Below are 12,463 nucleotides of genomic sequence, written 5' to 3'. Positions count from 1 at the left end.
CGGCCACCAGAGGCGTTGCACTCGGCCGCAGCGCGATTTATTTTCACCATTGCACTCTATCGACCCCAACGGCCTAAGTTCTGCCTTTTGACTGTTGCTCCGTGATTTTGGAGGAAAAATGCACCATCAATTCGATAACTACACTGGGAGGTTGACTGGAGCGACGAGCGCAATGTGGCCTTATTATCCTCTCGTAAGATTCATCTAATATTAATAATTTGTTTTTTTAAGAAATTATATTTTAGAAATTAATATTTCCAAATAATCATTTAATTTAAAAAAGTTTGAAGTATAAATGCTTGTTTTACTATCAACATTTCACTTATATTCTAAACAAATCTATATTTATTTAATTTTTTATTAATTCACACTTTTAATATTTTTGAAATATATTTAGCAGTTTGTCAGTTAACTTGGAGATTTGTATTTATTGTAAAGTCAGAAGTTGACATTATAATAATTGAATAAGATCCTGATTTTTTTCCCAAGACACGTTAAATAATAATGCATTTAGCTTAAAATAATCAACAGAAAGTCCAAACGAGAAATGTTTTTGTTTTCATAGTTAAGGAAAGTTATCTTTTTCAACGTTGATATATAGTTTAAAGAGGTAACAAAATATTCAAAGTATACAAATTTTTGCGTTCAAGGATGTCCTCAGATTTTTTTTTTATTAGCAGCCTCTGACTAAATAAACCATTTTAGAAGAATATTTTCATTTTAATCTAAAATTAAATTGTGGAAAAAATATGAGTCATACTTCACATTCAATAAATAACTAAAAAAAACTTAAATAAACAACCATACAATTTATTTCAACCTGTCTTCAGAGCCCAAGGTCTTATTCGAAAGCAGACAGGTCGCAAGTGATCTTTGATCAAAAATCGACCCGAGCCGCCCAGGTTCAAGGAAACTGCAGGGTAGTCCCCAGAAAGCAGATTCCCGGAACCTCGTATTTTTACGCACCACTTGACGAAAGGCTGCGTCTCAAAATGGAACATTACCAGGTGAACTCACTCAGAGGTTATTAATTACTCTTGACGATTATAATTGGCATGATTGTAGAAACCGAATGGAATCCCGATCCATCTGAAAGGAGGCCCCGCCGACAAAGTGCTGTTTGGCGTAACCGTTGCTCTCTTGGCAGTTGGCATTGTTTCAGCCTTCAATTTGGTGTACAGGATGGCGGTGCCAAAGAAGCAATGAGAGCAGCGCACGATCTGACTCAATCTGGCGCACTTATGTATTTTGCGGCTCCGTACAATTGTTGTTACTCAATACAATAAAAATGGAACAGTCATACGGTTATTGCGGGTTATTGCTTTCTGACTGGGGCAATAATCAATTACAATGACTGGGAATAAACTCTAATGATATTTTTAAGTAGATTATTTAAGCTTCAATTTCATTGATAATATAATAAGTCAGTTTTCAAAAACTGTTGTGGATAAAATTTGTGATATTCATTGAAAATCTGTATTTGCAAGCCATTATTTGCAGAAGCGAAATTAAGTTGGATATGTGTCATGAAGTCCTGGGAAAATACGTCAATTGAATATTGAATCAGCCAAACAGCCAAATAAATATATAATAAATTAGAATTAGTATCATAATTTTTGTTTCCTCTATTGAGAGTTAGGTTTAAGTTCAAAATATCATTTTAAAGGAAAATTAGATAGATACCTCGTTGATACTAAAAAAAAATATTGAGCTCTTGAGTAAATTTTGACTACCACTCACTTTAGTATATTACAGTATTATTAAATTATTATTATAAGCATGCGTTTCTCTTCATTCCGCAAATAATTCAAAATTTCAGAAATTATAAATACATGATTTAATTTTGAATGGAATTGGAATTTAGTGGCAATAAAAATTGGTTTGTTTACATTCTGCTTGATCATTTTTTTCTTAGATACTAACTGACAGAGCAACCATCACTACACAAATTTGTAGTTATTTTGAAAGTTTTAAGTTCCTTTAAATAGTTTTTCTCTTGGCTGAAAAAATCAACAAAGATAGGTTTTTTCCAGTTTTGGATGTGTGAAGTTAAATGTTTAAGGTCAATATTAAAATAATAAATAGCCCATGCGGATAGGAAAGGGAAAAAAATCAAAATAAATTTTCAGTTTTTATTTAATTATAGTAAAAATAAATTGTAAAAGAACAAGCGCAACACAAAGCTGTGTTCTGCAGCAAGCTATTCAGCAACTCAAATTACATCGATTGAAGCGTTTTCGAGAATCAAACCGATCAATCGGGTTAAGGCTTTATAAAAATGTACCTCTAAGCAGTTTTTAATTTTTGTATGAATAGACATTAAACCAACATCAGAGTCTCTTTTCAGAATAATTGCTGCCAAAAACTATTGAAAAAAATATCATTCTCCTTTAAACGATTTCTTTTCTTAAATTTAAGTCGTAAAGTTTTTCCCTCTTTAAATTAAACAATCTTTGGTCCCGTATTTAATTGCGGCACTACATTGAAACTACAGTAAAATAATCATAAAAATTCACTTACAAGATCAATATGTGGTGAAAAATTGTTACACGTGCACGTGAGGAAGATTGGGATCTGCGCTTTCCTCTGCGGGTCATGCGCGCGTCCGAAGGGAGAAGGCGAGCAAAAGAGCGAGCAGGAGCTGCGCGTCCGTCAGTCGGTGTGCGTGGCTCCGCTGGGGAGGAGAGCATGGAGTGAATTTGGCCGCAATCATGGGCAACAAGCAAGTCAAGTCAGCTGGAGAGAGCAACGGCTCCTCCAACTCGCAGGAGCAGCCGGCCAGTGGCCCCGAGGTGGTCAACGGGGTCGAGGCACCACCCCAGTTGACGGAGCACCAGGTGCAGCTGCTCGAGGAGACGTGGAAGGAACTCGAGTCCAACATTGCCAAGGTCGGCGTCATCACATTCATCAGGTAAGAAATAATTAGAGCATTCAGTTTTATAATAAATTATTAAGCAACGGAAAATCGTTTGGTTTGAAAGTATTTTTGTCAAAACTAACAAGATTTTTAAAATTATAATGAAATTATAAGTTTCATGAGTAAAAAAATTTCGCTTGTTATACTGGTAAAAGTTTCTTAACAGTATTAAAAAACTATTTTCATGTGCATTGTATTCGAAAAATAATATCTCTAAAATATCTGCGATTTTACTAACAATGAGTTTAGGGAAATCTCTGCTAGTGGTGGTGCCTTTTTCTCCAACGATTCCATGATTACTTGTGATAAAAGTTTTCCTCTTTCACTGCTGCAAATTTTTTGTTCCAATTTGGGTAAAATTAATTTTCTATGAGTTCAACATATTTAGCAGTAATTAAGTTGTTTTTTATTCTACTCAAGTAATAAATGAAAAAATTGAGTTGGAAAAATGAGCAGAAAGGGTATCACTAGTAGCAGAGGTCTGCTAAAATGCCCGACATCAAACAGAGATCGGCCACCGCGTTAGCCAAGAGAAGTAATTTATTTAAATTTTTTTATGTGCAGTTATAGACTTTGTTTCGATTAAGCTACAAAAAATTTAACCAAATGATTTAGCAAAAGAAAATGGGTAAAATTTAAGGATAATTTTCAAATATTGTGGAAACTGGTAATCTTACAATTAGTAATTTATAAAAGTTAAAATATACAATTTTTATTATTCCTTTTCGGCCTTTTAAGTTCACCGGATATCATAAGCAAAAAAAAAAATAATAATAATAATAATAACAATAATTATTGAAGACGAAATTCAATTTCAAATTATACAATTTTGCAGTTGACTTAAAAAAATTAATTTTCTTTCTTTTGCAAAAAAAATCCTATTTGTCCCTCTCTCTAACGCTGTGACTTTTTTTTCCTGAATTTCCCCCTATTTTCAACAGTCCTTGCCCATTATACTCGAATTACCGCCATCCAACTTTTTACGACTCCAGCAGTTTAAGCTGAAACGAATTTAAAGTGGCTGTTTAAAGCAAAAAATTACAACTCCCAGAATTGCCGCTCACGCGCGTGCTTAACCATTTGACCCAAAATAAAATTTCCCAAACAAACAAACCCGCGCAGTAGTTAGTCTTTGTTAGCTGACACACCACATGACCAAAATGCAAATTACAGACCTTATGCTGCCAGGAGAGTTAAAATTTAGTCGAGTAGCCTCTGAGGACCTGGCGGAACAAAACTTTATATAAATTTTAAGCACGTATATTCCATTTGAAATGTTCAAATATGCGAAGACTTGGAGTTTCAAGTAATCGACAGAGCTCGTCGTTCTCTTGAAATAATCCTGAAGGCTAAAACACTCGGCAATAATTCCATCCATACTTTCACTCTCTCGGTTCTCTTTGCTCTCTGTATCAACCAGCAGGGATTAGAATTCGCATTTTCAATAAAGAGATTCCCGGCAGCATTGCGTGGCTCTGGTGATTAAAATTTCTCTCTCTGCGTAAGTGCTGTTCGTTCCGTCAGATTCATTTTGCACATCTGCCGCGCTTCCGTTTATATAATTATTCATCATCGGGAAAATGAGAGTGCCGCTCTTAATGCGTCTCTATACACCTCGCCAGGAAGAAGTTCGCCAACTAATTAATTTATAATCCCTGTTCCCAGTATAAGTGACGATATGCAAATTTTGTAAGCTATTTTCTTTGAAATTCTCTTTCATAATTCATAATTCTTCATAATTTAATGGAGACTCTCTGGCAAGTGCTGTGTAAATTAATAATTCAAGTAGGAATTAAAATAACTCTTGAGCTTCAAATTTTACTATTAAAGTTTGATAATCTGTAATTATTGGAGTAGCCTTTAATTTCCATTTTTTTTTTTTTTACTTTAAGTATGAAATTAATGTTTAAACTTAAACTAAACCAAATCCCACTAGGTAATGTTGAAAACTTCTACAAACTGATAAGTATTAAAATTAGTAGCAGTTCTCAACATTTATATTTTTAAATCTTTCCTTATTTGATTGCTTGAATTCAAAATTTTGATAAAAAAAAAAATACTAAAATTTTGAAAGAATAATTGAAAATGAAATCACGCTGACACATTCATTAAGTTGCAACAAATCTTCATTTCAGTTTTTGCCGACGGTAGCACTTCAAACCTACTTTTGACATTTGCCTTCCTCCAATAGTTCAGTCATAAACAAAAGCTTATGCTCAAACCTCTGGGAAGACCAAAACTTCTAATGGAAACTTTTCTGATACACCCACTTTTGCAGTGGCAGAGGAGCGAAAGTTATTCAGCCCTGTGGGGCTGATTACTTTGTTCGCTTTTTTATGCCCACGACTTCACAAACGAAAAGCATCCCAGTGATGTAAAATCAAAAAAGACATTCTTAAGAATGCGAGAGGGTAATATATAGGGAGATCGGGCGGGGCAAAAATGTTTGTGGAGAGATATTTGTGTGTGGTTGGGTGGCATTGTGCGAAAATGCAGATAACCCGGTCCGCTAAAACGACCATTCGTTCTCACAAAAAGGAATGATAAGCAACACTATGAAGGAATGCGTCGCGTGGAAAGGGTAAAAAGAAGCGCTTTTATACTTTTTTGCATGTATTACTTTCCAGACTGATAAATATCTATATTTATTCGCTTATCTCGCGTGTCCATTTTCGGTCAGCGCCACAAAGAAGATTAAACTAAAGCCGTAAAACATTTTGAGAGGGAAACGTGGAGTTTAAAATTTACATTCAGCCTGACTTGTTTTGCTGCACTATGAAATTGAATGAGTAGCTCAGCAAACTGTCCGCACTTCATTTAATCTCGTGCAAATCTAATTTTAGATCCTCTCCACCGTGCACTCTTGGAGCGTCGTCTATTTGCTTTCGCTCATTCAGGCACGTACTGCGGCCTCTTTAAAATTATATATTCTGCGCCTCTCAAAACCTGCGCACGTCTGGAACTCTTTGACTTTGAAGTTGAAACACACCTTCGCATGCATGCATGAAAAGAAATAACAGTTTCGACTTGAGTAGAAACGTTCAGTTTTTGATGTGCGTGTGACTTTATTTGAGTTCAGAAGTCCTACGAGTTTTGACGACTTTTGAAAAGTTTACTAAAATACGACACGGTAGACCCCACTTTAGGCTTGGCCGAAATCAAAGAAAAGCAACACTGATTAGATTGAAGTTGAAAATCTGGAATATCTTATGCAAATTAAGCAGTTGTATTTTTACAAGCTTGGCTAGAATAAATGTTTTATTAGGTAGATTTTTACTCTTGAATATTTTTTAAATAAGCTATTGAGTGAAAAAAAGAGAAACTAGGTAAAAAAAATTTCATTTCAATTGGAAAAGAATGATTTTTATTTAAAAAAATTATGCTGATTTGCTTTTGCGACGAGGTTTCAATTTTCAGTATAAAAACTGTTGCATTTTTGATAGCATCGATCCAGCTTAACATTAATACCTAATTTATATTAATAGGAAATTCTCACCATGCACATCACCACCTCCTCCAACCACTTCCTAACAAGCTCGGTGTCACGCAAGTCAAGTGTGTGTCTGTCGGATTTTCCGGTTCAATTCGCTCGCAACACATTTATAGTCAGGAAGTAAATCTAATATCCGCAGAGAGCTACATTAGGAATTCCATCACTTGAGCGCAAACCGCACACATCGTGCAATTTTAAACCGCGTGCAAAATTTGCTCTCACGAGAGAATAACAAGCCGCGAACGCAAACGGAATACAATTGGAGCTCCGCAATCTGTTCTCGGATTGCGGCTCGCCAATGTCAAGAAGTGCTTTGTGAATATCTTGGAAATGGGAACAGCACCGACGTTGCGAATTAATATTACATAGCGTCCCACTCCAAAGACGAGACGCACAATCAAAGGGAACAAAGGAAACGCAGTGGAAATTCGAGTTCTTTGTGAAAACTATGAAATGCGCTTGTCACTAACTTTGTTAAAAGTCTCTTGGCTGCTACATGTAAGTTTTACACTTTATTCAACAACTTTCCAGTGGCGAAGAGTGAGAGTATTTTTTTTTATCTTGCACGAAACTCATTGGTGGAGAAAATCAAATAATTCAGTGATTATTTTTAATTTTAATTCACCCTAGTTCAGGTTGAAATAACACATTTTGCCACCAACTAATAAGCTATTCAAATTATTGGTAAACATAAGAATTTTCATTAAGTATCTTGTTTTTAGGTGTTAGACTATAAAGCTTTAATTTTAATATGATCACAATTCAAAATTGAATGGTAACATTCGAGGTGGATTTCATGACCGCAGGTCGCCTTTGGGGTCAGTTGTCCTTTATTTTTTCTTTGCAACGAGGCTCGCCCGGTTTCAATCTTTCATGATCACAATTCACAATTAATTAACCCCATCACTCCATTAATGAAATAATTTTCATTTATCGATCTATTTCTCTATAAAATTTTCTTATTTTCAGGAAAAGAATCAATTGATTTTTTTTTTATAAAATTTAAAATGAATGCAGATTTTGATGGTAAAATGTTTTATCAAGCAGAAACACCTGATCAACAATATTGCAAAATATTTATCAAGCCATAATTTTTTTCTGATGAAATATTTATAGGAAATCAATATTTTCCTTTCGTTTATTGAGAGCACGCGATTTATTAAAAAGTTTAAATATGAGCGATAAACTTCGGAGGTCGTTGTTTCGCCATATTGATTTCCATTAAAAATGATATCAATCATTGCATCTCCTTTTGAAACTGACTCTGCGACAAATGTGATCAAAATCATTTTCCTTCGGCTCGAAAAACGAGACGTTTTTGTTTATAGCTGGCAACTTTTTTCAAGCGGAAATTAGGTTAAATCTGTAGTATAAATTTTGTAATAAAACAACCGCACACTATTAGAGCGAAAGTCGTAAAACGTCTTCGAGTAATTACACTTTTTGCTCGCACTCTTGGAATTATTACAATGAACAATGTAAACATTTAGACGCAGTCGGCGCTCTTGACTTTCTAAAGGGTTGAGGCGAAAGCCCTCTCTTAAACATGCGCCGCGACGAGCCGGAGGAAATCTTTTCCGCCGAGCCGATTTTAGCCGGCACACAAATTTTCTCTCGGGAAAAAGAGAAAGCCCACGTCAGCTGGTGCTCAGCCAGTCAGAATAATTTCTGGGGGGCAAAAATTGTCGACAACTTTTCCGTCACTTCCACGCCCATTGCACTTTACGCGTTTGCAAATTAATGGGCTATTTCTTGCAAATTGCTTTGTAAATCGAAAAAATTTTGTGCTTTCCAATTCCACGTTAATAATGCCACGCATTTAAGGACGAAATTTTTATCTCAATAAAGTAAATATTCTGTTTAAATTTGCCAAAAATTTGTTTTTATTGTTTGGGCAAAAAGGCACCACTAGACCAGCAAGAATTTGACTAAAACTTCCGATACCAAAAAGACCCACGCAATCAACTTCATTGAGCCATGATTGTTTTAAGACTGATTGGTAATTCTTATGTTTGATTTTTTCAAAATTTGGTACTATTATTAGAATAAAATCAGTTGATTTGAATACATTTGCATAGCAAATCACCTAATACTATTAAATTAATTTTGATGCTTTGTATATTAATGGAATTCTATTGGCGAGATATGTCTATCTATCTAGGTTGTTTGAAATAAATTGTGATGTACATAATACTTTTTTCGCCAAAATTTGGATTTGATATTGCAAGCTTGAAATCTTTTCTGTGTAATTTTAAATTTAAATATTCCTCTTCTTAAATTTTTTGAGTAAAACGATACCAGATTAAATTTTTTAACTCGAGGTAGCAATCAAAAGCTTCAAAATACATATTCGTCATCAAAAGTTCAGAAACTCACCTCATATTTAGTTCCACATTTAGAAGCGTTAAAAATAGTTATTAATTCAGAGCTTTGATTTCTTCTTAATCGAGAGACCAATTATTTCTCCCATTTTTATCAATTTTAATACAAATATTAAATTCAGCTTAGTTAGTGTTATTGGTACACCATTTTAATACTTGACATTTTTACAATAGCTATTAATTGTATCGATTTTACTAGAAGACTCAAATGCTTTTAACAATAGATTGGCTTCCTATTATAGTTCAGTGCGAAAAGTTGAGTGTAATAAAGGGTGTCAAAGACCGATTAAGCGGTGTGACAGAACATGCCGTGGCTTACGCCTAGGCGCCTAGTTGCAGTCGCTGGGGTGGCTGCGGTTTCGCAAAGACCTCCCAAATGCGCTTATCCGAATGCGAAATTTGCATGGAAACTACCTCGTTGGTACCGCGACGTCATTAGCATCTAGTGCTAATCGTCCTCACTGGCGTTTGCCCACACATAAATCATGCTCTGCCTCAGCGACTCATGCATGATTCATGTTGGAAGCGCCGTCAGTGGTATTAGTTTCGGCAGTGGGAGGGTGAAATTTTGAAAAATTGTCAAATTTTTTATCTTGCATTGAAACAATTTGCAAATTTGCTTCATAACGTAAATTTGCAAACAAAACTTACCACGAAAAAAATTTAAGCACAGGACGTTATTATGTTTTAATTTTAAGCCCGTATCGATGCATTTTTTCATTTTGCATTGTTTGTATAACGAAAATAATATCCTGTTCCGCATTTTTTGGCTGTGCCTATTTTCACAAGAAAAATAAACAACAAATTAATTTGACAAAGTTTTGGAAAAAATACTTTTGTAAATAAATTTGCAAGCACTGCAAAAAAATCAAAATAATTTTATCAACAATTTTTGGGCAAAAAAAAATAATAATTCGGCTTCATTGAGTTCACAGAGACGAAAAATTGCGTTCTAAACCCATAAGGAAACGTCAGCGCTAAAAGCCTAATTAGACATATTTTCTTGGAAATTTCCACGTTTTGCACGTCAGCTTTTCAGATTTATATTTAAAGGCCGCCGTCCTTACGTCATATCACAGTTGACTTGCTTTGCACACCTTTGCGACTTTACAAGCTCTCATGAAAAGTTTAACACTTGAAGCTATTCCATTTTCATGTGTTTAGAACTTGAAGGCGCTTATGGCTTGAAACAGGCTTCAAAGGACTAATTTATATCATATTCAGTCATTGAAAGCATGTTAGTTCTTACTAGGGAACTTCTACAGTCATAACTAAATTTTTAATAATTTTAAAGTAAAAATTTTGTTTCAAAATTTAAAATTGTTACAGGGTTCATTTGACCCTATAATCATGGATGACATGGAACTTACAACTCACCATTCAAATTGCCCATCTAGGGGGGGAGTCCCGCAATAGGGCCGAAAAGAACAAGGCCGAAAACGGCTAAGTGGAACAAGGCCGAAAAGGAATAGGGCCGAAAAGGAACAAGGCCGAAAGCTGAAAAATAACCGATAACCGCGAGCGCGTTCAGCTCAGCGAACATTCAATCCTTTGCGCGCCAATACCAAAATCCGTCATGCGGCCGATTCCCAATGGAAAATAGATGAAAATTGATTTTTCACAAGACTTCGCAAAAAAAATCTTCATTTTGGGCGAGACACATAATCACAAAATCACAGAAATTTGGGGGACAACAAGATGAAGATAAATTGATCTCCTGTACAGCAAAGGCCACGCATCAGCTCTATTATGTTGGCCAAAAAAAAAAGATGTCTTCCGCCCGAGCCATAAGGCCCCATGGCTCTGACGGCAGCCGTGTACCAACATAATTTTGGGATGCGCAGCCGTTGCTGTACAGCTAAAAAAAAAAAACATACTGCATGTGAACTCGGAAAACACGATCTTTCAAGAAATTATTTGTCCAGGAAACCTATCACTTTAACTTGTAAATTTTTTATGTCAACTGACCTATTGATTTGAATTTGGGTGGTGTGAACGTGATTTTTTGAAATCAATTTATCAATTTTGGTCAAGCCAATTTTGAGAAAAAATAAATAAATTCTAGGAAATTCTCATAACAATGCTAAATTTAAATTTCAAAAATTCAGGTCTCCTACCAAATTCATTTTGTCTTAACTATATCTCCTTGGAACTGACATAAAAAATTCAATGCTAATTAATGTAGGGAAAAATTAATTGGGCCATTTTTTTGCAAAAGCTCTCCTTAATATTTGAGTTTTCAAGTCTGCTGGTCAGTTTTTGGTTCACGTATTTCCGGCATATCGACCATAAATAAAACCAGGAAACTGAAAAGTTCCTTCCCACCACATATTAAATAATTTAGATATTTCTTTCTTTGATTTATATAAGGACGATGATAAAAAAAATTGTGTGTCCTGAGACCCGAGGCGTCCCGTTTCTTATTGGGATGGCGGGTTGACATAACACGGTTATCCCGGTGATTTCCCAAAAAAATCGGTTCTTCCTATTTTGTTTGCACCGGTATTTCGGCCTTGTTCTTTTCGGCCCTATTCCGGCACTCCCCCTAGGGGGGACCTTTGATGCTTCGCGTTTTAGAGCCGACTTGTTAGCCAGAAGTGCTGCCGTTTCTTCATATTATTTTCCATTTCATTTATGACTTATTTGTTAAGAATAAACAATAATAATTAAATTGAAAAGTAATTTAGGACTTTTTAAAAACTTTTGACGATTTTTTTTTCTTTTTTATTGCAAAAAGAAGTCAATTCTGCTCATCAAAATTAACTTCCATCATGAAAATTGATATCTTTTAAAACATTAAATGAACAATGAAACAAAACGTGGTGGTTTGATTAATAATAATTGCAATTAAATTATTTAATTTTGTTTGCAAATCAACGTACTTTTAGGCGTATAATTTTTCCACGTTTAAACTTCACTTTACATTTCCTAAATAATTTATTAAATTCATTAACTATACATTGTTAGATTGTTTTCGCAACGTCAACAAAATATCTGAAATTAATGTTCTCTCAAAATTCAAAATCAAGACGCAAGCAAAAACACGCAAACAACGTTCAAAAATATGCCAGATCATATATTTACCCTTTCTGAAGTAGCTAAAATTGAGCTGCCTCTGCGCTTGTGCTAATTAAACTAAATATATGAAAATTGACACACTTGATATGTTTGCAGCCTCTTCGAGACGCACCCCGACGTTCAGGAAACTTTCCTGCCGTTCAACGGCGTCGCATTGGAGGAGCTGTCACAGAGCAAACAACTCAAAGCACACGCCTTAAGGTAAGCAGATAATCAATTCGTTCGCTCTCGCTTCAGCCTGCCTGATCCCAATATCTGAAATTTACAAGAGAATTCTTTAAAGAAAAGAAATTCTCTGCATTAACTTGACAATTAGTTGCAATTAAATGAAGTTTAACTCAGAGAAGAAACTCAATATAGCGGCTTTTCGCTCGAATGCTGGTGTAAATTTTTCATCACCTCTGGATGCAGTTGTTGTTTAAACACGCCATCCAATTTACTAATTCGGGCCTAGGTAAAGGTGTAAACAGAATGCGAGATGAAACGAAAACTTTTGGCGAAGGTACTAGAGAGATTTTGAATGTCACTCCTCGCCTTTGTCTCAAAGAGACGCGCACATGTTCGCAACTTAGCACTTTGCGATTTTCTCACAGG

The 12,463-nt window shown here is 35.1% G+C and overlaps 2 protein-coding genes across 2 annotated transcripts in view; both read left to right on the top strand.

The window, feature by feature from the left end:
- Positions 1-34: 34 nt before the first annotated feature.
- On the top strand, positions 35-1,297 carry LOC132196134 (cytochrome c oxidase subunit 7A, mitochondrial-like). The gene is made up of 3 exons (XM_059618593.1): positions 35-193; positions 831-1,007; positions 1,066-1,297. Exons 1-3 carry the CDS (start codon positions 119-121, stop codon positions 1,204-1,206), a joined length of 393 nt encoding a protein of 130 aa, XP_059474576.1. The 5' UTR covers positions 35-118; the 3' UTR covers positions 1,207-1,297.
- A 1,368-nt stretch (positions 1,298-2,665) lies between these two features.
- The window catches only part of LOC132196131 (cytoglobin-2-like), a 32,278-nt gene continuing 22,480 nt past the window's right edge, over positions 2,666-12,463 (top strand). The window contains exons 1-2 of the mRNA XM_059618577.1: positions 2,666-2,911; positions 11,966-12,070. Of these exons, the coding sequence (XP_059474560.1) occupies positions 2,712-2,911; positions 11,966-12,070 (305 nt within the window). The 5' untranslated portion in view covers positions 2,666-2,711. The remainder of the gene's footprint in view (positions 2,912-11,965; positions 12,071-12,463) is intronic.

Source organism: Neocloeon triangulifer, unplaced genomic scaffold (genome assembly GCF_031216515.1).
Source record: "Neocloeon triangulifer isolate White Clay Creek 2 clone unplaced genomic scaffold, ASM3121651v1 ptg000001l, whole genome shotgun sequence".
In the NCBI taxonomy this organism is placed as follows: Eukaryota; Metazoa; Arthropoda; class Insecta; order Ephemeroptera; family Baetidae; genus Neocloeon; species Neocloeon triangulifer.
The sequence above is the reverse complement of the archived record's forward strand: the minus strand, read 5'-3'. Positions and strand labels throughout refer to the sequence as shown.